This window comes from Dreissena polymorpha, chromosome 1, assembly GCF_020536995.1.
Source record: "Dreissena polymorpha isolate Duluth1 chromosome 1, UMN_Dpol_1.0, whole genome shotgun sequence".
Lineage (NCBI taxonomy): Eukaryota > Metazoa > Mollusca > Bivalvia > Myida > Dreissenidae > Dreissena > Dreissena polymorpha.
In genome coordinates, this window is record NC_068355.1 from 158,601,180 (window position 1) to 158,624,318 (window position 23,139).

General features: G+C 33.9%; 1 protein-coding gene across 1 annotated transcript; it reads left to right on the top strand.

Annotated features, from left to right (window-relative positions):
• The first annotated feature begins 3,258 nt into the window (after positions 1–3,258).
• LOC127860919 (actin nucleation-promoting factor WASL-like) lies at positions 3,259–16,443 on the top strand. Its single transcript, XM_052399271.1, has 8 exons — positions 3,259–3,336; positions 4,022–4,136; positions 4,558–4,632; positions 6,816–6,988; positions 8,248–8,401; positions 14,552–14,607; positions 14,893–15,030; positions 16,429–16,443. Exons 1-8 carry the CDS (start codon positions 3,259–3,261, stop codon positions 16,441–16,443), a joined length of 804 nt encoding a protein of 267 aa, XP_052255231.1.
• Positions 16,444–23,139: the final 6,696 nt, after the last annotated feature.

The following is a 23,139-nucleotide window of genomic DNA, read 5'->3' on the forward strand; positions in this document are numbered from 1 at the left end:
TTAAACATTCTGTAAAAAATAAATAAATATGTCGTGGATTTCATTAATTAAATTCTTCTTTGAAGGTAAGTATTTTGTTGTCCCCAAATTCTGTTACTTTTTTCTTAAAACTCCGATAATTGATCACTGGAGGATACCTATAATAATTGTGAGTGTATTGGACATTTATTTAAATATCGTAACAAAAACATCTCAATCAAAATAAGTATATACGGCGGAGGCCGAATGGGAGGAAGTGATTAGTTTTAATAACTTTCTTCTGACATATAATCCTCGCATTTCTCTGTAAAAGGGCGGAAGATGTGATCTGTCGCGTCACTCAGATACCATCGAAGTAATGTTACTCGAAATAAGGCTATTCTATTCGCACAATTGCAATTCGTCCCGCGTGTTTTATGTTTTTCAACCAAGGTCGATATTTAAATTCTTTTATATGTGCGTATAATTTCTCTTTGCATAATTGTAAAAATACCGAATCGTATTAGTTGCAATTTTGTCCGGTTCTCCGTCTGTCTGTCCGATTGAAAATTCTAGATCTGTATATTTCTCAAAAGTATTTTACCCAAGTTAATTAAACTTAGTATGTTGATTGATGGCCATTAGGTGAATATGAAAGTAATATCATTTTTCTTTCGATAAAATATTTGTTTGCTATGGTTACATAACTATTTTAAAATGAATTGTGGATAATGTGATAACACAATAAAATGCTAGAGTTATGATCATTAAACTTAGTATGTGTTGAGAGGGTCGTAAAGAGAATATGCCCTTATTTCAGTTTTTCCGCATGTCCACCTGGTAGTCCGAAAAATTTGATACTTGGAATTCCCCAAACGCACTTAAGCTAGATAGATGATACTTGGCATATCAATGGAGGCTCATATAGCTAGATAGATGATACTTGGCATATCAATGGAGGCTCATATAGCTAGATAGATGATACTTGGCATATCAATGGAGGCTCATATAGCTAGATAGATGATACTTGGCATATCAATGGAGGCTCATATAGCTAGATAGATGATACTTGGCATATCAATGGAGGCTCATATAGCTAGATAGATGATACTTGGCATATCAATGGACGCACTTAAGCTAGATAGATGATACTTGGCATATCAATGGAGGCTCATATAGCTAGATAGATGATACTTGGCATATCAATGGACGCACTTAAGCTAGATAGATGATACTTGGCATATCAATGGAGGCTCATATGGGGATTATGCATGCCTTTGCTTTTCTTCAGATTAAATCTTGGGGTTGTATAGTTACGGAAATAATAAAAATTAAAATCTGCATAAAGCACTTTATTTTTTTTTGTTTTTCTCCAGATACAATTTTGGCAATTGTTACGGAAATAAACAGAAAATTAAAGAAGTCAATGGAACTCAGAATGTGGATAGAGAGCCGAATCGGAATATGAACGTTATTCATATCCGTCGGTTTTGGTTGAACAATAAGGATTCTTCAATAAACAGATTGATTAAACTCAGTATTTCGATAGAGGGCCGTATGGGGCATAGGTACGCTTAAACAGTATTCGTCAGACAATAAATGTGGTTGATATAGTTATGTAAATAACTTAACACGAGAATTTGCATCTTGCGATAATTAAACAAGAACTCTAGCTAGGTCTATTAATCTCGGTAAGTGGTTAAGGGAAAATCTCGGAAATATGCTTGTGATTTCAAATATTTCCTCGGAAAAAAAATTGATTGCTTAAGTAACAGAAATAAGGGAAGAATAAAGTTTTCATGCAAACATTCGATAAGTACTTAAGATGGATGATTGAACTCATAACGTCGAGAGAGGGTCATTCGGTGAATATTTCAGTTTTCGACAGATAGAAATTGTGGTTGCTGTAGTAATAATTAAAAACTATACAATGGATCCGACCATGACTCAAAATTGGTTCAGCTATGTTGTTGAATCTTATGGTGTTCCTGTTTTAAAACGAAAGCATTAGCCCGGTAGGGGGCTTCTGATTTGTCTGTGACAAAGCTTTTGTTGTTGTTGTCGTCATGTTTATGATTTCAGTGTGTCTGTTTTGGAAGGACATCGTCGTGGTTATTATTAATGATATTATAAATGATGAATATATTGCAATTAACCTTTTGCGATTTCATTCTCATAGTATATTTCCATATAAATAATTTTTTATTTAACAGTTCCTTCTATTTTCAATTAATCTTTAAACTGATATCAGTATGTTTGAAAAAAGGTTACTATGGTCAGTGTAATATTAAAACTAGGTTTGATTTATTGGTTACCAATTTTTTATATAAACTTAGCAAAATATTTATGTGTATGAGTTAATTTTTTTACAAGCAATATATGTATGAACAGTGAAACTAAAGGAATTTTCACCTGAAGTGAATCTGTGTCTCATTAGGAAATAAAGAAGCATCGCATGAAAGTATTTATGTTTTCTCCGTAACAATTAGTTAGTTCACAGACTAAATTTATTTTTAAACAGATGTTCTATATCTTGTACATTTTTAAAACATCCATATATTATAGCAAAATATCTTAAATCACAGGCGACAAAGTTCAAACTACCAGTTTACAAAACTTAATTCAAACTGTATTTTTTACGAAATACAAATGTTCTTTTTGAACATAATTTATCAATATATTTGTGATTGTTTTAAAAAGTTCGCACAGTATACGGTTTATCTAGTTATACATGTGCTCACATAATTGATATGTTCTCTTTCAATATATACTCCTAGTATAGACAAGTTTAATTTTACAATCTTCTCACAGAATGGTAGTTTTCTGGTTTAATATGAGATCAAAATATGGTCCTGCTCTGTATTAATATGTCCTATTTATATAAACGTGTTCTCTTTCAATTATTATAAACAAACAATATGGCCATGCTCTGTTTAAATCTGTTAAAACAATATTGTCATATCATATTTCGATATATCTACATTATAGTCATGTTCAATTGCAGTATTTTCCTAGCATCATACATGCATTCGTCTATTTTAGTATGTACTCGCATTATTAAATATATTAAATATTATATTCCAATGTTTCTTTATTGTATGGGCATATGCTTTATTTAATATGTACTTTCAGTAATCCTTTAAACTTACAGTATGGTATTGTATTATTTCAAAATTTTATAACATCATGGATTGTTCAATTCAAATATATTCTACAGTCAGGTCATGTTCTTTTCAATATGTACCCACAGCATTGTTGAGCTTTATTCAATATATCAATGTTATTTTGCAGACATATCAGATGGTGTGGGAACAGGTTCTTACAGACAACTTTGTGTACAAGACCCTAAGTACATACTTCCACACATTTGAGGCACATGTAAGTTTAGAAAAAATAACTACTGGTGTATTTATACAGGTTTTGCAGAATGTTTCGCCTAGAAATGCAACCAAATTGGCAAGGCAACTGGGCTTTTCATGTGATTATTTCGAGCTTTGTCTGTGTTTTGTTTGAGCTAAACATAATTTAGACATAGAAAAATTCGAACCATCATTTTGTGGCAGGTTATGTATTTTTATGTTCCCAACTAGCATCAATACCGCTGGCTAAAACTCATTGACGATTACACAGCCGTTGCCTATAATAATTTCCTTGCCATCCAATCTCACGATTGATTTGACCGTTACTTAATTGACAAGATTTAGACTTTTAAAGTAACATGAATGGTCCTTATACTGGTCAACATGATTTTACTGGTTCCACGAGCTGCAATCCAATTTTAAACTACAGTGATATAATAGCACAATTTATGATTAATTAACACTCGATTCCACATGCCTGTTGAAACTAGTTGATAAATACGTATTCGTTGCCTTTGACAATCCCATAACCATCAAAATCACCGCAACCTTTTTGAAATTGATCTAGTATAGATATGAACAAATTCGTAAATGTCTTGGAAACACAGATGTTTTTCAAGTACGCGTTTGATAAGCAGTCGATTTAAAATGACAACACCGTAAATGCAAGCATTTCATAGTTATCTGTCTCATGTTGTTCCAAGGTCTGTCAGGCTGGTCTCAAATTTGCAAGTGAGAAAGAGGCAGCCCATTTTCAGAAGATGGTGGAGGGGAAGCTCATGGAGCGGGTTCAGAAACGCATGGGTGAGGAGAACTACAGTAACAATCTGTCTGTACGACTAGGCCAAACAAAATATTATTTTAATTCCCAATAAGGTCTCAAAATAAATAGGGAAGGAAGATTAACCATTTCTTTACTATTAGTGAGGTATTTCGCATTTCATGCTTTTAAATTATGTGCAATAACATAAATTTTCAAAACATTGTCCTTTATTTGTACAACTTAATTTAGTGAATCTAATTGCATGATGCACAATTATCCAAAATTAAACCTTGAATATCAAAACAGTTTGGAATTAATACACACATTTGGGTCGGTCTGGGAAGTGAAAACACACCACTTATATAACTTTTAACATTGTTGTAAACTATCTAAAAAGATAAAAAAAAATCACTTTGTGCACATTGAGAACTGAGGAAATGTGTACTTTAATTGAATTTTTCAATTTCCGGTTGTAAGAGCGACAAAAGCAGCGGCAAGGTAACCGTGGGAACTCGAGCGGCATTAACCAGCCGCATGTGACCAGCGATGTTGGTTTGTATTATGGCAGCCTGACTTAAGTATTCAATCCTTCAACATACCAATTAAATAAAACGGTATCTCTGTCAATAGTTTTACTATTTTGATCGTGAGGCATTATGTCATTTTGTGTGTGCTGTAATACAGCACCAAATATGCAGAAGATTCTAAAAACAGGAATTCTAGCTGCGACGAGTTTAGCCAGAAAACTGGACCTTTTATCTGTATTCATAGATGTCAACTTCTCTCCTGCTACTTGGCGGATCTTCTCAAAGATCAATGATCTTTATGTATAGATGACCGTAAAGAAACGAATTCGGCTCCGACGAGGTCTTTTGTGTGTTTTTTCCCATCCAGAAGCTTGTTTTTCAACTCCTTTTATCTACTGGGTGGTTGTGGTCAAAGCTGAATGAACTTAATATGTAGATGGTGTTAGAAAAGGAAATTTAGGTTTTAGCGAGAATTATAGCCCTTTGTCTGTTTTCTACTTTATGATATAATATCCCAAACTGTTGTGATTTCAACACCTCTTAGATTGCTTGCCAGATATTGCTCAAATTTTCATAACTGAATAACCTGAATTTGATGACGACTAAATACACACACGCAACGCACGCACGCACAGACACACACACACACACACACACACATGCATGCCTAACAAGACGTTGAAAACCAGTAATCAAGAAGTCGGTCGTATGTTTGATATCAAGAAATCGATGTTTTGATATCATGAAATAATTTTCTGATAAAAAAATTGGGATGGCAACTAATATCAAAATTGGTATTTGATATTCTATCTATAAAAGTATTCAAATATTTGATCGTCTGATATTCAATATAAATGTATAAGATCTGACATTTTTTTTATTAGCTGCTACTAATATAGGATGAAAAAAGCATGCAACTAAATGGACGTACACTCATTTTGTATTCAAATTTGAATGCATCGAACAAATAAACAAGCAAAAGACCAAATACAGGTTCAAAATTGGTGTTGTTCCTGTGTAAGTAAGCACATCGTTACACACACAAGTAACACTTAACAGACGACTTATTGCACGAACGAGTAAAACGCTTCCAAACATTCACACGATATTGTGGGATGCTTTTTCAACTCTTATGTGATATTTCAGCAATGCAGATCTAGTCTTAACGATACCAGCATACTATATTCAAATGAGACACTGTGTATAATTAACAGAACGCTGTTTATATGTTTTAGTTCTACATTTCAAAATATTATTAACTGTTTATAGAAATGTTGCGGAACAATTACAGTTTCAAAGGTATTTTCCGAAAACATGCTTTAATTGCAATATATTTTGATATAAACAAAAACTTATATTGATATGAGGAACTATTTTTTATAGAAAAAAAACTATATTGATGTCAGGAATTCGAAAAATTGATACCAAACATTGTCACAAAAATATGGTCGAAGCTGTCAAAACAACTATTGTGTATCTAATTGCTTCCATCTAGGCGACTTAAATCACCACTGTAGCTTTTATGTTGTTAACTAATAAGATATGTAAATAATTATCGCAAGCTCAACACCGATCACTCATATGTGTAAGAGTAAATTGTTTCATCAAGTTTCTGTGTAAGCAGACTATAGCTCCTTCCAAATTTCCTCAAACCCTCCCCTAGTGAATTATAAGAAAACTTGAAATTGGTTCAGGGCTGTTTCTTTGTGTTTATAATTGGGTTTGGTTAGTTTACAAATCCTATTTGAATATTTCGATTATAATTTTTTTGAAAAAAAAAGGTTATGCATATTGATATGTTTAACTCGTCTGATAAACATGTCAATGCTAAATAGAATCCAATTGAAGCGAATCTCGGGACCCCTTCTTATAGTCTAACAGCCTTAAAAGAATAAAAATATGCTTGTGCCCCACATTTTGTTTACTGAACTCATCTTTACCTCCCTGTTTGACTTTTTAAAACTTCAACAAATGAATAACCTTAAATTTGTAAAATAAAGAAAGGAATTTTGAGTCCGACCAGTTTTTTCTGATTGACTATGCTTTGTCTGTCTTTCGTAGGTTGCATAAATAATGGATTTGTCATCTGAAAACATTAATCACAGGGGGCTTTAGTGGATGTGACACATGTCTAGTTTAAATAAGAAGAGCATGGCTAGTTGTGTGTCAGTTTATTGTACTGCATTATGATTGGCTGACTATTTTTAGAATCAGGAGCGCCACCTGCCCAGGTCTACGTTACCTCAGTGAGAAACAACACGAACAAGAAAGATAAGGCGACAAAGGGACGGAAGAAACAACTGACGAACGAAGAGATAAGCTTGCCTAGTGACGTAAGACGCGTCGGCCATGTTGGGCTGAACCTAGACACAGGTCTCGACGTATGTATACTAACGTATGTGTTGTTACGCTTGTTTAGCTAGTGGACCTCAAATTGTAAAGAATAAAGAATTCCACATATGCCAATCATACGCAGTTTTTGCATGTTCAATGTTTATGGCATTAAATTGGTAAACGTGACTGAACAGGGTACATAAAAACGTTTTAATTGTGAAATATTAAAATTGAAAATTGGTATGTATTAAAACCCAAATATTTTGAAGCAATTCTTGTACGAAAAACAATGTAAGTGTATGCCTTCATAAACGTTTACAATCTCAAGTGCGAAAAAGCGAAATGCCACTGTAGAACCAAATACACTTAGTGTATGTTTTAAAGGTGTAAGACTCTTAATTCTGCAGTGATAGCAGGATATCATAATATTAAATTAAAATTGTAATTGGCAATGTAAAGCATATGTCAGATAAATATGTACTTCCTTGCAAAACCTCTGGGGTATATGATAAGCGTGGTAATGCTTTTATCTAACCGACCACCATTCTTTCCACAGCATCAATAATAACAGGAGAACTGTTATCTATACTATATTTCATGACATCCTTTTGTTGACGTCTGTGGCATCCTTAAAGGGGCCTTTTCACGTTTTGGTAAATTGACAAAATTAAAAAAAGTAGTTTCAGATTCGCAAAGTATTGATTTAGTTATGATATTTGTGAGGAAACAGTAATACTGAACATTTACCATGCTCTAAAATAGCCATTATATGCATCTTTTGACGATTTAAAAACTTAAAAATTATAAAGCGTTGCAACGGGAGACGACTGAATAATTTGGAGAGTTCTGTTGTTTTCGTTATATTTTGTGAAACTACGAGGATTGCTTATATAAAGTAAAAAACACATCACTGCATGAGCATGGATGGCCGAGTGGTCTAAGTGGTAGACTTTTACTCCAGGACTCCAGGGGTCAGTGGTTCGAGACCTGTTTAGGGTTACTGTTTTCTTTTTTTAAATTTTATTTTTGATTTTTTTTACTGGAGCTTTTAAGATCCAATGTTTACATTAATCAATATAAAGCATTTAATGACAAACTTCAATACATGCCAAAATCTGTGAAAAGGCCCCTTTAACGGTTGCTGACCTAATGTGAAAAAAAAACTTAATATAAAAAATATACTGTCAGCATATGGCCCGGCTTTTCACATTAAAAATTAGCATTCTGGATTAAGTAAAATATCGACCACCGCCTCGATCAATGAATTGTGCACAATTATAGATTTATAATAATGTATTTGTTATAGCAGGTGCAGGGGTTGGATCCAGAGATACAGATTATTTGTGAGTATTTAGGAATGTCGACAGTGGACGAGGAAACGATCGATTTCATCTACGACTTTGTTGACAAGAAGGGTGGACTTGAAGAACTGATGAAAGAGATAGCACAGCAACAGTCAAGTAAGTATTATTGTGGTATATTTGACCTATAGTATTTTAAGAAGTTTTGGCCAATATATTGAAATATGCCTACCGCAAATTCTACTTCGCTGCAACATTCTATTGTTCGCATGATAAGACGTTATCTAAAATAATTTACAATAACGACTATACCCTTTGTGTAATAATGGTATAATGCTGTCATATACAAGAAGGCTGGTATCAATTTTGATATTTAGATAGAGGCAATCTATATCAAGAAGACTGGTAAGGGAAATGCCATGGAGAGAGTACATTAACATATGGGTGAGGAGAACAAATTTCATCAAGCTGTAGTCATACTGGACGATTTCATGCAAAATAATGATGCATCTTCATGGCCTGTTAAGTGTGTACAAAACATCAACTGATAATTTAACAGTAAGATGAGTTATAGATATGAATATTTATGTATGCGACCTGTGGGGAACTTCATACATCAGTCACAAAAGTTGTTTATACTATTGTGTTTGCGCCTGGCAAAGTTCGTTCGAACTAAAACTCCATCAACTTCATAAATTTCTCATTATGGGGTAATGTCCTCTTTACCTAGCTGATATGCAAAGGTAATTATAAGAGGTCCAAGGCCAAGTTTAGACTGTAAATTTATTATTCATTATGAGATTTTAGTTGAAGGTACCAAACATGTTTACCATATGGAGCCAAACAGTTTCTATTGTTAGATCAGGACCTTTTGAGTGCCACATCATCGCTTTATTAATATTTTCTCTATGACGCATGTTTCCTGTTTGATTTATGTTTTAGCAGTCACATAAAAAACAATCTATGTTATATTGATCTTTTACACCCAATATTGCTGCTTCTTCCTGTATTTGAACGTATGTGCCGTAGCAACACAAATAAATAAACTCGATTGATAGTTCTTTGCTCTTTATTCAGTTGTTAACATAAAGTTTCCAAGTCAATATAATTCTGAAAATTAGTTTGTTAATGCAAAACTTCCAAGTCCATGTAATTCTCAAAGTAACTAACAACGTTTTCAAGACATGACAAAATCCGTCCAAATCCATCCAGATAGGACCCCACCCCACCCCACCTGGGGTTGGGTTCTGAAGAAAAACCTCTGTGCGTACGTCCTATGTGTTAAATCCTTATTATTTTTGTGTCCAAGACGCATTACTTATATACAGGTATCGTTACATAAACATGTCAACTTTTTGGGTCAAACCAATTTGTTGAAATGCACGATACGGAAACAACATCCATTAACTTAGTAATCCTGTCATGATCTACACTTTAAACGGACTGAACCCGTGCGTCTAATGTCAACAAATTAATGAGTTTCGGCCATACTGACGTAAACCAAGGCATGCATTATATCCTATAATTTAAACGGACTGTAGCTAGTGGAAAGCGTGTACCTGCTGTCAACAAATTAATTGGTCCCCAGCAACACTGACGTAGCCCCAGGGTTTGCATTATAGCGAACAAGGAATATACCTAAAATACACCAATTATGTGACACGTAGATGATCTGAAATATAAACTATATGATGCTATATTATTAAATCTTTTTGTAAAGAGAAGGGATTTAGTTGACATTTGTTCGTAATGTAATGTCATCGTTTCTCAAAAAGTTGTTACTCTGTTGCTCTGGTCTCCTTCCTACCATTGAGTAATGGTAATTAAATTGATTGCGTTTTAATTCCCTTGTATAATTGTTTAATTTGAGTTGCAATGCTGGGAGGTTAAATGTTATTTACACTTATATGTAGAATGATTATTGCTGGGCCAAGTGCGAGGTTGAGCGCTCTAAACCCGGTTTTAACCCCAAATGGTTTGCATTGACCGTTCCAAGGCGGTGACTCCAGCTTTATTCTTTTATGTGTGTATGTTGTTTCGTATTGTTCTTTTTCTTACTGTTTTTGGCCATTGGTCACTTGCCTTAAATAAAGGACCAGCAATTTGTATATAATAAGAATGCAATACTGCTCCAACAGCTGTAGTTTCGCTTACTAGTATTTATATTAAAATGTTTTGCGCTTAAATTGCAATTGTAAACACTGTTTGAGAAACGCGTATTTGATCAATTAAGCAGCTTTTAGGAGTTCAACTGAGTGACAACGCTGCTGGGAAAGCTAACTCTTGGAATGTATGTAAACGTACAGTTTGTTCTAATCCGCAATAAATTAGCTAACGGAAACAATGAATATGCCCTCGCGATAAAATGACACTAACAAAGTCCAATTAGAAAAAGGCTTTTTAAGATATCAAATAATAGCGACGCTGGGGCACTAAAAATATGTGTTGTATCCTATTCATGCGTTTTAAGCATTCTGTTCCTAAAATCCGTCTCAATGAGTACATTTGATTGAGATCGTTAGTTATATACGCGCGTTGTGTTTGCCCTAGGCCTCAAACCGGTTGAAGCCCCATATGCTTTGCATATAACGTTCCATAAGCGCCCATAAAATTGTTGTATTAACGCCTCCGTAATTGACAGTATTTCAAATTATTTCTTTGATCCATTCTATGCAAAGCCCTAAATCAACTATGTATGTCATGTATATATGTACCAATTGTTTAAGCCAATTTTTAAGGAAAACAACGTAATTACTAGTTACATTTATGACTGTCCAATTATTAGATTTAACCGAAGGTTCTGTGTTGTTACTGTACATTTCCGTTTTCTAAGCATATCTAATGACCTTTTATGAGAAACATATTCATTTAGTGATAGGCGATGAAATATTGTAAACTAGTGGCTAAACAATTTCTTATAATTGTCTCACCAGCCTTACAAGGGCCTATATTTGTGCCCTTTTTTCTGTCGGGTAATTTTGACTTTTTCCGTGTTTGCGGGTTTAAAACTCGACAACATGACTAATGCAAGAATGATAAAAATACCAACCAGAAGAAAGAGTTAAATGTCATAATGCTTGCATGTGCGCCCTTTTTGTCGCTCTGTTGGGTATTTATCGTTATTTCGTGTTAGCATATTCGCATTTTGGCATTTTGGCATCTTCTTTAACCAGAAAATACGACAGAGCGAAATTTGAGAAATAAGCATCATACAATTATCGACACTGACAGTGTACTGTTGAGCATTTTGCCCTGTTAAATATGATATAGAGTAAGGCCAATAATATCTTACATTTTTCGAGGGAATAATTACATGACCATTCCTATGCAAAGTTATGTGACGGTATTGATACACGCGTTCATAAATTCTGATTTGAGAGCACAGCCACACCACCAACTGAGCTAGCCGGGAAGTAGGCAAGTTCAAAAGAGTAATATTTTTTCATTGTCCAATTATCAATTGCTTTAACTTGCAACACGTTATAAGTTTGTGGACTAATGAATGCTTCCGAGGTCGGCATATTAAAATCCGGGCTAGAAAATCAGTAGTAGTAGTCATAGAAGTAGTAGTAGTAGTAGAAGTTTTAGTAGTGGTAGTAGTAGTAGTAGTAGTAGTAGTAGTAGTAGTAGTAGTAGTAGTAGTAGTAGTAGTAGAAGTAGTAGTAGTAGTAGTAGTAGTAGTAGTAGTAGTAGTAGTAGTAGTTGTAGTAGTAGTTGTAGTAGTAGTAGTAGTAGTAGAAGAAGTAGTAGTAGGAGTAGTAGTAGGAGCAGTAGTAGTAGTAGAAGAAGAAGAAGTAGTAGTAGTAGTAGTAGTAGTAGTAGTAGTAGTAGTAGCAGTAGTAGTAGTAGTAGTAGTAGTAGTAGTAGTAGTAGTAGTAGTAGTAGTAGTAGTAGTAGTAGTAGTAGTAGTAGTAGTAGACGTAGTAGTAGACGTAGTTATAGTAGTAGTAGTAGTAGTAGTAGTTGTTGTTGTAGTAGTAGTAGTAGTAGTAGTAGTAGTAGTAGTAGTAGTAGTAGTAGTAGTAGTAGTAGTAGTAGTAGTAGTAGTAGTAGTAGTAGTAGAAGTAGTAGTAGTAGAAGTAGTAGTAGTAGTAGTAGTAGTAGTAGAAGTAGTAGTAGAAGTAGTAGTTGTAGTAGTAGTAGTAGTAGTAGTAGTAGTAGTAGTAGCAGTAGTAGTAGTAGTAGTAGTAGTAGTTGTATTAGTAGTAGTAGTAGTAGTAGAAGTTGTAGTAGTAGTAGTAGTAGTAGTAGTAGTAGTAGTAGTAGTAGTAGTAGTAGTAGTAGTAAAAGTAGTAGTAGTAGTAGTAGTAGTAGTAGTAGTAGTAGTAGTAGTAGTAGTAGTAGTAGTAGTAGTAGTAGTAGTAGTTGTTGAAGCACAAATAGAAGTAGTAGTAGTAGTAGTAGTAGTAGTAGTAGTAGTAGTAGTAGTAGTAGTAGTAGAAGTAGTAGTAGTAGTAGTAGTAGTAGTAGTAGTAGTAGTAGTAGTAGTAGTAGTAGTAGTAGTAGTAGTAGTAGTAGTAGTAGTAGTAGTAGTAGTAGTAGTAGTTGTTGTTGTTGTAGTAGTAGTTGTAGTAGTAGTAGTAGTAGTAGTAGTAGTAGTAGTAGTAGTAGTAGTTGAAGTACTAGTATTAGTAGCAGAAGGGAGGAAGTGGATCAGCAACATCAGCAGCAGCTGAAGCTCGCAGAGTTCGAATCTTACTTGCACCGTGTACACAAAATATTTTTTTAAATTTTAATATCAGTCTATATTAGTGTGAAATCAAGCACTGAATTTGGTAATGTATGCCTCTTTTTAAGTACAGCAGTACAGTTGGGTAATTTCTCCAAAAATATGCAAAGGTTAAACATTTAAAGAAATGAAATTGTATATTGCAGGTGTGGTTGACTTTTATATACACGTATTCATTTACGTGTAAAATTGTTAATTTATTGTATGGAAGGTGTCAACAAATAATGACGATACTTTTCTTATTTAATATCTTAGACCATGATAGCTGTTAATAGGTTATGACGTACACTGATTCACTAGTACATGTATACGTTATGCAAATGACAGCCAAAAATGAATCTTCTGGGCGAGATACACTTAACGGAAAAAAGTTAGGAACAGTTTGTTCTACCTCTATACAATTTCTCAAAGTAATATATATCCGTTAATATATGGTTATTGCGGCAACATACAGCAATAACCATACTTTAAGGGATATATGTATTGTAAAGAGTTTTTATACATTGTCTTGATTTTTAATCTGATATGAAAGATTTAGTAGTTTCGACGGATTGTGATCATAACGCAGTATTTACAATTATATAGTTAATAAGAATTGAGCAATATTAGATCGAATGTGGTGCATTTTGCATCGGCCATTAATAGGCAAAGATACGACAAAAGTTTGTGTAGTTACTATACTTGAAATGCTTGCTTTCAAGTTAACTTGTCGGTTAGATGAAGAACTTAAAGTGATATTATTGGCATTTCTCACTGTTGAATTGAGTTGAAAAGAATTAACAGGTCAAAGGAGTTAGTTAAAATGTGGTAAAAATTAATTTTACATTCGATATTTTACGTGACTCACCCAGTCCTCTAAGCCGAAATGATCTGTAAAACAAAATTGTGTCTATGTGTCGTATGAACGAAAATGCACTAAAATTAAATTCAGGTTCACATGGTACATGCATGATCAGTTGTCAAACGAAAGTACGGTTGATACTCAAATGCATTATTTTTCTCTTTCCGGGATATTGCTTTAGTATGTTGATGCTGCATTATTAAATATAAGTGTATATGAAGTGAAAACACAAAAAATAAACAACGGTAGCGATAGACACTAATAAACTGTTAGATGCCCATAATATCACTTTAACTGTACATAACCGATCCCAAACTTGTCGAAGGTATTGAAGTGTTACAGTGCGTTAGATTTTGTCTACCATATGGAACGTGTAATATTGAAATGCACAGTAAACTTATATTTACACAAAATGTAAATTTTACTCGAATTGAATTACTTTGTGTTTTTTATAATGTTCAAATCGCACTTGGTGATATTATTTTTACGCATCCACACTCCTGATCACTCCACAATGAACTGTTATTGAAAAATATTATTGATTGTAAATTAAATGGTGTTTTTATTCTTTGTGCAGAAGTTCAACCACCAAGTACAGTAAGGAGACAAGGTCGTTTTCCACCACCACCACCACCACTAGAAAGTCAATTTCAATATGCATCGCCCGTCTCTAGCCAAGGGGCAATTTCAGTCTCAGCAAAAGCTGCTGACGTTTTTCCAGTACAACAGTATGTTGCAGGACGTCGTTGCGTACGGCCAGAATCGGGCGAACGACAAATATTCCCCAGTGATAAGGTGAGTGAGCTGTAAAATTATACACAACCATTTTTAAATAATATACGTTATGCTGCGAGTGCAATCTTTTCACAACTTCATACAAAATCATTTACTTCTTACATTAAGCTTTGAAGAATGAAATTATTTGGGTGGTGAAGAAATATATATCTGGTTGAATCGCACTCTAAAATGGTACAACACAATTCAATTTTAAACATTTGGATTAATACCACAATATTAGCATTTACAAAAACGAAACAAAGATTTAAGCACATGAGATTCCAACTACCTAATTACTCACAGGCTATTGAAAGACGTCGCCGTGTACATCCTTCGCCACAAGAGATTGAGAGCATCGCATATGTTTCACCTTCAAGTCCAGGACGTCGTTTTGGACGGATGTTCAAATCTGCCGACCTGCTGATGCTCCCCAGTGATACAGTGAGTATGAAGTACAAGTGTACACAGCTTTTATTGATATTTTATTTATTATGCTGCAAGAACACTTTTGTGTTACTTTATACCAAATTGATTAATTCTTACTCTTTACATTGAATAATAAAATTATGAAAGTGATGCAAATTAAACGCTCCCCTTTCCAATTACTCAACTCATTACGTGTTTAAAACATGCGTATGTGTGGTTTCTTATTGTTTTTGTGGGTACAAATATTGTTCTACAAGTATTATGTGTATCTGCGAAGGAGTCAAACAACTCGCTCCTTGACGGGATTTCACCTGGCAAAGCAAACGACTCGTCCGAACTTCACAATCCGCTACTTCAAGGAAGGTGTATTCAACAAGCGCAACATTGTCAAATAAATTTTGTATCGATATGTTTTATTTCTTATTTTTCGCTATTTTGTCCTTATTTCCTATTAAACAAATAAATAATATATATAGATATTATTGCAATATATACTAAATATATGTCAATACAGACATAAAGCAGATAATTTTTGAGAAATACATTCAGATCTTTCTGAATCCTTATTTATTTAATGCATTACTATTGCCAAATCCCCTTGGGATCCAGTCAATCCGTCAAATACTTGCTTTGAAGAATATGACAAAAATCTGTGTCTGTATATATATATTATATATATATATTATTTATAAATATATATATATATATATAGATATATTATATATCTCTCTCTCTCTATCCTCATCTCTCTCATCTCTCTCTCGCTCTCTTCCTCTCCTCCATCTCTCCTCTCTCTCTCTCTCTCTCTCTTCTCTCTCTCTCTCTATCTCTCCTCTCTCTCTCTCTCTCTCAATCTCTCTCTCTCTCTCTCTCTCTCTCTATATATATAATATTAGTTTATCCCGCTAACCGTTGAAAACCCTCGATAAAAAGCATCTCAAATTGACAAGTGAACAGTTTGCCAATAACTAAATAAAAAAACATAAGTTCATCCGTTTCCTCTTTTCGGGTCCATTATCTTTAAAAATTGTCAATTGTAGTGTGTTCATGATTTTTAAATGACTGCGTGTAAGCTCTTTTTCAATTATTTGTACCATTTTCGTCTTTGGCAGATTGCCGAAGTCGGTTTGACAACGAGGCATGATATGAGATACGGGATGTGACTTTGTAGACCGAATGGTCGGAACTGAAGAATTGTCCAGTCGCAAAATTATCGATCACTCCTCCCACACAGTCACGTGGTATAGTGATTGGATAACTCTGACAAGCAGATCGCAATGATGGCAGATTAGGCGGGTGAAATCGTATATTTTGTAATGATGTATCAGGCTATGTTCTACAATATAAACTGTTAAAGCCGCAAAATAAACTACACTGCTTTGTTAAACTTAAATACAATCATATATGCTGTAGAGAGAAATTGCGTAATCAAAATAAATGAGTAAACGAAAGACTACGGTGGCATAGAGGTGACATTCACTTCTCTTTTTTTAAATTGCTCTCCTCTTTTTTCTATCTCGTGGCCACGACATAGCTAACTCGTGGCCACGAGATAGAAAGAAGAGGAGAGCAAAACTTAATAAAAGCGGTGTGCAATTAAAAAAAGAGCGGTGCAGTAAATAAAGGCAGAGTGCATTAAATAAAAAAGGAGAGAATTTTCGTCATCTCGAGATCCCGAGTTAGTCAGCCAATCAAATTTTGCGTAACATGTGTAAATATTATGTACGCATATATATAGCTGGTCAAAGCAGGCAAGAATCTTATATAAGTTCATATAACATAACATACTACTATTAGTACTACTATTACTACTACTACTACTGCTGTTGTTGTTAATGTTGCTGCTGTTACTACTACTACTACTACTACTACTACTACTACTACTACTACTACTACTACTACTACTACTACTACTACTACTACTACTACTACTACAACTACTACCACTATTACTACTACTACTACTACTACTACTCCTCCTCCTCCTCCTCCTCCTCCTCCTCCTCCTACTACTACTACTACTACTACTACTACTACTACTACTACGACTACTACTACTACTACTGCTACTACTGCTACTACTGCTACTACTACTACTGCTTCTACTACTACTACTACTGCTACTACTGCTACTACTACTACTACTTCTACTACTACTACTACTACTACTACTACTACTACTACTACTACTACTACTACTACTACTACTACTACACTACTACTACTACTACTACTACTACTACTACTACTACTACTACTACTACTACTTCTACTACTACTCCTACTACTCCTACTACTACTACTACTACTACTACTACTACTACTACCACTTCTACTACTACTACTACTACTACTACTACTACTACTACTACTACTACTACTACTACTACTACTACTACTACTACTACTACTCCTACTACTACTACTACTACTACTACCACTACTACTACTACTCCTACTACTACTACTACTACTACTACTACTACTACTACTACTACTACTACTACTACTACTACTACTACTACTACTACTACTACTGCTACTTCTACTACTACTTCTACTACTACTACTACTACTACTACTTCTACTACTACTACTACTAGTACTACTACTACTACTACTACTACTACTACGATTCCAACTGTTGCATCAGTTTTATGCTCCCCCAAAATTTTTGTGTGTCCGTCCGTCCGTGCACAATTTTTGTCCGGGCTATTTCTCAGCAATTAATGACCGGAATTCAATTAAACTTTATGGGAAGCTTCATTACCAAGAGGATATGTGTGTAACGTAATGTACATATACTATATATAATATTAAGAATTTATCTCATTGTACATTATGGTATTGTTTATTGACCATGATTGTTACTTATAATCTCGTATCTATATGCTGACTCTGGACTCAATGTATTCTTGTTTGGATTTAATCAGGTCTGACTTTCTATGTTATTGATTCCAATTATACCCCACCCTGTGAGTTGTGTAACGTAATGTACATATACTATATATAATATTAAGAATTTATCTCATTGTACATTATGGTATTGTTATTGTCGTGTGATTGTTGTATAAACTAATTTAGGAAATAGAACTTTGAAATTCAGAAATTGATTATGTAGATGTGTAATGTAATGGGTTATAATGAATATATCATTATTATTAACAAACTAATTTAGGAAATAGAACCTAGAAATTTAGAAATTGATTATGTAGATGTATAATATAATTAATATATTATTCTTATGAGTTTATATTTCAGTAATATGTATATGAAAAGTTAAGATGAATGTATACATGCAATGTTAAGATAAAGTCTGAACAATTAATAATACAACTTGGGAGATATTTACAAAACTGACCTGGTTAAGATTTATTTAAAGTAAGAAAGCAAACACACTCAGGGTGGGGTATAATTGGAATCAATAACATAGAAAGTCAGACCTGATTAAATCCAAACAAGAATACATTGAGTCCAGAGTCAGCATATAGATACGAGATTATAAGTAACAATCATGGTCAATAAACAGCACAGATGAAAAGGCCTGCTATTGTCTGGAGTACAAAAGTCATAGTACTGACGAAAGTAACAGAATTACTCTATACCAATAAAAATTGATTAGTACCAATATACATTGATTAAATTTTAGTATATCCGCCAAGCAAGTGAATACATGAAAAAAGTGTTCCTTCTAGAATATTCTGACGAATCAACCAATGAATAATAACCATACTAGCTGAGGACCAATCAAAAGTTTAAAAGAAAAATATGCAAATTAAATTGGGGACAAAATGGGGATGTTTGGAAGGAGAGCGGCACTCTGCGCTTGGGTTAGGAAAATACAACAGATAGACTTAGAAAATAATGTTTGAACTATAAATACAATTTTGATGTTAGAGAACAGAGTAAAATAAAGAAAATATTTTAGACATCAGAGACTTGTTTTATCTTCATTACGTGACATGTGCATATTATCAGCCTGTTCTGGTCGGATGATTTTTCACAGAGTTATGGCCCTTTGAAATTTTCTATAAACTGTACATATAATGCAATTCTTGTGCCCCTCACTACTGACTGGAATTCAATGAAGCTTTATGGGAAGCTTAACTACCTTGAGGAGATGCGCATGTTATTTGTGGGTTCTGGTTAGATGATTTATTTAGAGAGTTATGGCCCTTTGAAATTTTTAAGTTGCTAAACCATCCATCGTATTATTTTGTACAAAGTAATGCCCCTCAAGATGTTTCCTTTTATCTGAATATATAGTGCAATATTGTGACAAAAAAAACTTTGGGGAGCATCACCCGTCTACGACGGTTTCTTGTTTAGAGTGTTATGGCCCTTTGAAATGTTTAAGTTGCTAAAATATCCATCGTATTATTTTGTCCAAAGTTATGCCCCTCAAGGCGTTTCCTTTTATCTGAATATATAGTGCAATATTGTGACAGCAAAAAACTTTTGGGAGCATCACCCGTCGCCAACGGTTTCTTGTTTAATTAAACAGTGGAAGTATGTGGAAATCAAAAGCAAAAGAATAAAAATGGGTGCGCAAACAACGTTCATTCGTTAAACATATACAAAATATACATGTGACACTGCAGTTCATGGCGAAATAAGTAAATATCCGCTCCTTGTTCATCGACATGTAAGAATAATTAAATACTGGTTTAAAGTAAATATAACACAAAACGTGTTATTAATGCAATTCACCAGCAAAGTTTATATGAAAGCAATAACGAACATGCAAACTGGGTATAAAATGTTAAAAAGCTATAAGACTCTTTTGCCTTTTGTTACAAAATCGAAACTGTATCGATTTAGGCAATTTAAGAGTTAAGATTGTCAAACCGATGTAAGTGAAACATGTTAACGTGAATGGTAGAGCTCTGTTTAGATTCTTAGGGTACTGAGAACGTGGCTAGTTATGCTAAAATCGTCTGCTCTGCCGCTGATAATTCAAAGTGGAAGATAGTCTTGTCAGAAAACTCAAAGAACCTAACTATATTGTCTTTGCTTTAAAGAATTATATACCGAAGACGAATTTCACTTCTGTCTGTGAGTAAGTTGTTCATACGCTGCGATCAGACAAAACTATTCAAAGCGATGTCATTAAAAAGACCGTCTGTTAACAAATTCCAAAAACACAACTTATTGATGCGAATTTATTAAGCTATGAACTTATTTGAAAGATGCCTTAGTTATTTATAATAATGCTGTTGTCTAAATGACCATAAGTAGTTATCATCCATAGAATTTATGATAAGTATAAGCTTTCGTAAATGTATTTAATTTCTAACCTGACTGTTAATATGATTGTATTTATTATTTATTCGATATTTGATTGTACTCCATAGATTTTAGGATAAGTAGAAGCTATAATTAAATAAAAAAAATGTCTAACATTTCTATAAATATGATTGCTTTATTCATTTTTTAAAATTTGATTGTATTCAATTAAATCACAAGTATGGGCTCTCGTAACATTATTAATTTCCTAACATGCCTTATATTACCAATTGTGTTACCTAATGTATGTAAACGTTCTGTTTTAGACGATATACACTATAAAAGTCTTAAAAATGGTGTATTGTCTTGTCTTGTTCAGTTAAAAGAATCATATAGGATAAGCGCTCGAATGAGTACTTGCACATGGGACATGTTTTGTTAAAGGACCTGTGTGTACTGTGACTTTTGCCTTGCACCATTTAAACTAACATGACGTGCGTGTTATGTTTTTAGGTAAGAAAGTCCATGAGTACCACTGAAAATAAAAAAAAAATAGTTCGAAGTCGTATTAACGTGCATAAAGGCGTAACTACGATAATAAACACGTAATAACGACACCAAACGCATTGCAACGCTAATAAACGCGTAATACCGCTACAAAGGGCGTAATAGCGCCAAACTGAAAGGCGTACAAACGCTAAAAAAGGCGTGATAACGCGCTAGAAAAGACGTAATTGCGCTAAAAAATGCGTAATAACGCCAAACTTAAAGGCGTACAAACGCTAAACAGGTGCTATAGCGCCAACCTAAAAGGCGTACAAACGAAAATAAAGGAGTTATAACGCCAATTTCAAAGGCGTACAAACTCTAAAAAGGCAGTATGCGAGCTATTCAAATGATTATGAAATTGACTGTAAATCACAAAAGAAGTGGCTCGATAGTTCTTTGATATAGTCTTCCGGATAAATCAAGGAAGCCGAAACGTTATGAAATAAACAATTCGCATTCCCAAAATTGAGATGTAAGAAAACGAATCGATAATGAGGCTGACTATGTTGAATCTGGAATTGCCGAAAGATACGTGTTCAGCGGATAAAATAAAGTCAATAAAGTAACACAATTTTGTTTAAATTTTGGTTTAATATTTGACAGTTAAAGTAACATTTGTGTATAGTTGGAAATGCTTGCAAAACTTATTTTATAATAAATATATACTTAATATAGCCCAATTGTTCATTTTCGGCTCGGGTACTACTTAAATGTACCCCGGGTACTCGTAAGAATACTTAAATGTACCTCGGGTACGGAAACTATATTTAAACGTACCCGGCCAATTTAGGCTGTACCCAAGTTTTATTCCTGCCCAAAATGCGTAAAACGCGCTACGAAAAACGAAACAAATTCTGTTTGAACAAAACCTGTCTCAAGTTGCTTTTTTGAGTAGGAGTTTTGATAATATAGAGGATATTTTACATATATTGACATTAGTATGAACATAATTAATTTGAAAAAATTAGCCGACAACGAAAAATACAGCGTTTGAATTAAATGTACCCAGGGTACAGAAAATATACTGAAACGTACCCGGGGTTCATTTAAGTATACTAAAGAGTACCCGGGGTACATTTAAGTAGTACCCGAGCCGACAATGACCAATCGAGCATTCGTTTGATAACGTTACTGTGATGGGCATCATGATTTGTTAATTAAAAAACAATATCATCGAAGATCATAATTGTATGAGTGTCAGTAGAAGTTGATCATGGCTTTTTCATTGAAATTTAGTAATGAAAAAAGCACTTAGAAGGGAATTCATTTACCAATGTATCTGGTAAGGTTTGGCAATAGCCAAAACCTTAACAACATTGGTGTCACAGTCTTTCGAGCTGTATGGGCCTGCAAACCATATTTCAGATGTGATTTCTCATATTCAAATTGCTCAATAACAATTATCTCGCGTTAAATGTCCTCAAAGCTTGCGAAACATTTTGCATAACCACACCCTTTGTAAAAGTAAACAGTTTTAAAGCTTGTACAGATACCGAATATGGCACCGAATTTTTGCGAGTCAACACGACAAACGCATGTCAATCAGGTGGCATCAAATCGAGCTAAACACAATTTCCGAGCCTTAAAACACAGAGTGGCGAGTCAGATGAAACCCAATTCGTATTGTACAAAGTTTTAATCAACAAATCAAAATGTGCTATGTTGACTGCAAACTTGCATAATTTTTCACACTTTACCTCGAAGAGTGAATTGTCCCTACCCGAATAGTATTAGCTAAACATTTTATTGACTTCAGCGGTTTGATAGTATTTGTTAACGTGCACTGTGGTTTACGTGCATTATTGATTTTGGATTGTGATAGATTTAAATGCATACTCCAATAAAAAAAGTTCATGGAGACAATCGCTTTGTACAAGCGCAAATATTGGGTTACATCGATCAGATACACATTACAAAGCATGTTGGGTTACACGAATGTTCTAATGCTCTAGAGCAATCAAGTTATTATCCAACAGACATGTAATCTGTCCTGTAGTGATCGGAGCTATATTGCCCAACATGGCTTGGTCGTTATTTTTATTAATGAAAGTCTTATATGTAAAATGAACCTATATTTGGCAACTTTTTCATTTTGATTGATTGAGGAGTATAACAATTACAAGAAAGAGGCATTACTAATAGAAAATCTAAGTGTAATTTTCATCTATTAAATCCTTATCGAAAGCACTCGAGATGTCAAATCGACAGAAGGAAAAAATAATGTAAAATCTCTATTATTGTCGGGCATAGAAAACGAGGATATTTTCAAAGCTCTGGGTCGGAAATGTTCGTGCAGCGAAAAAGTGCAAACACAATTTTAAGGAACATTGTAATTGCCAGTTATGCAGT

Excerpts from the sequence above, each read along its gene's own strand:
- LOC127860919 (XM_052399271.1), top strand. The coding sequence starts at position 3,259 with ATGGTGTGGGAACAGGTTCTTACAGACAACTTTGTGTACAAGACCCTA. Across the intron at positions 4,633-6,815 it reads GCATGTGACCAGCGATGTTG|AATCAGGAGCGCCACCTGCC; the intron begins GTTTGTATTATG and ends GACTATTTTTAG. Across the intron at positions 6,989-8,247 it reads ACCTAGACACAGGTCTCGAC|CAGGTGCAGGGGTTGGATCC; the intron begins GTATGTATACTA and ends TATTTGTTATAG.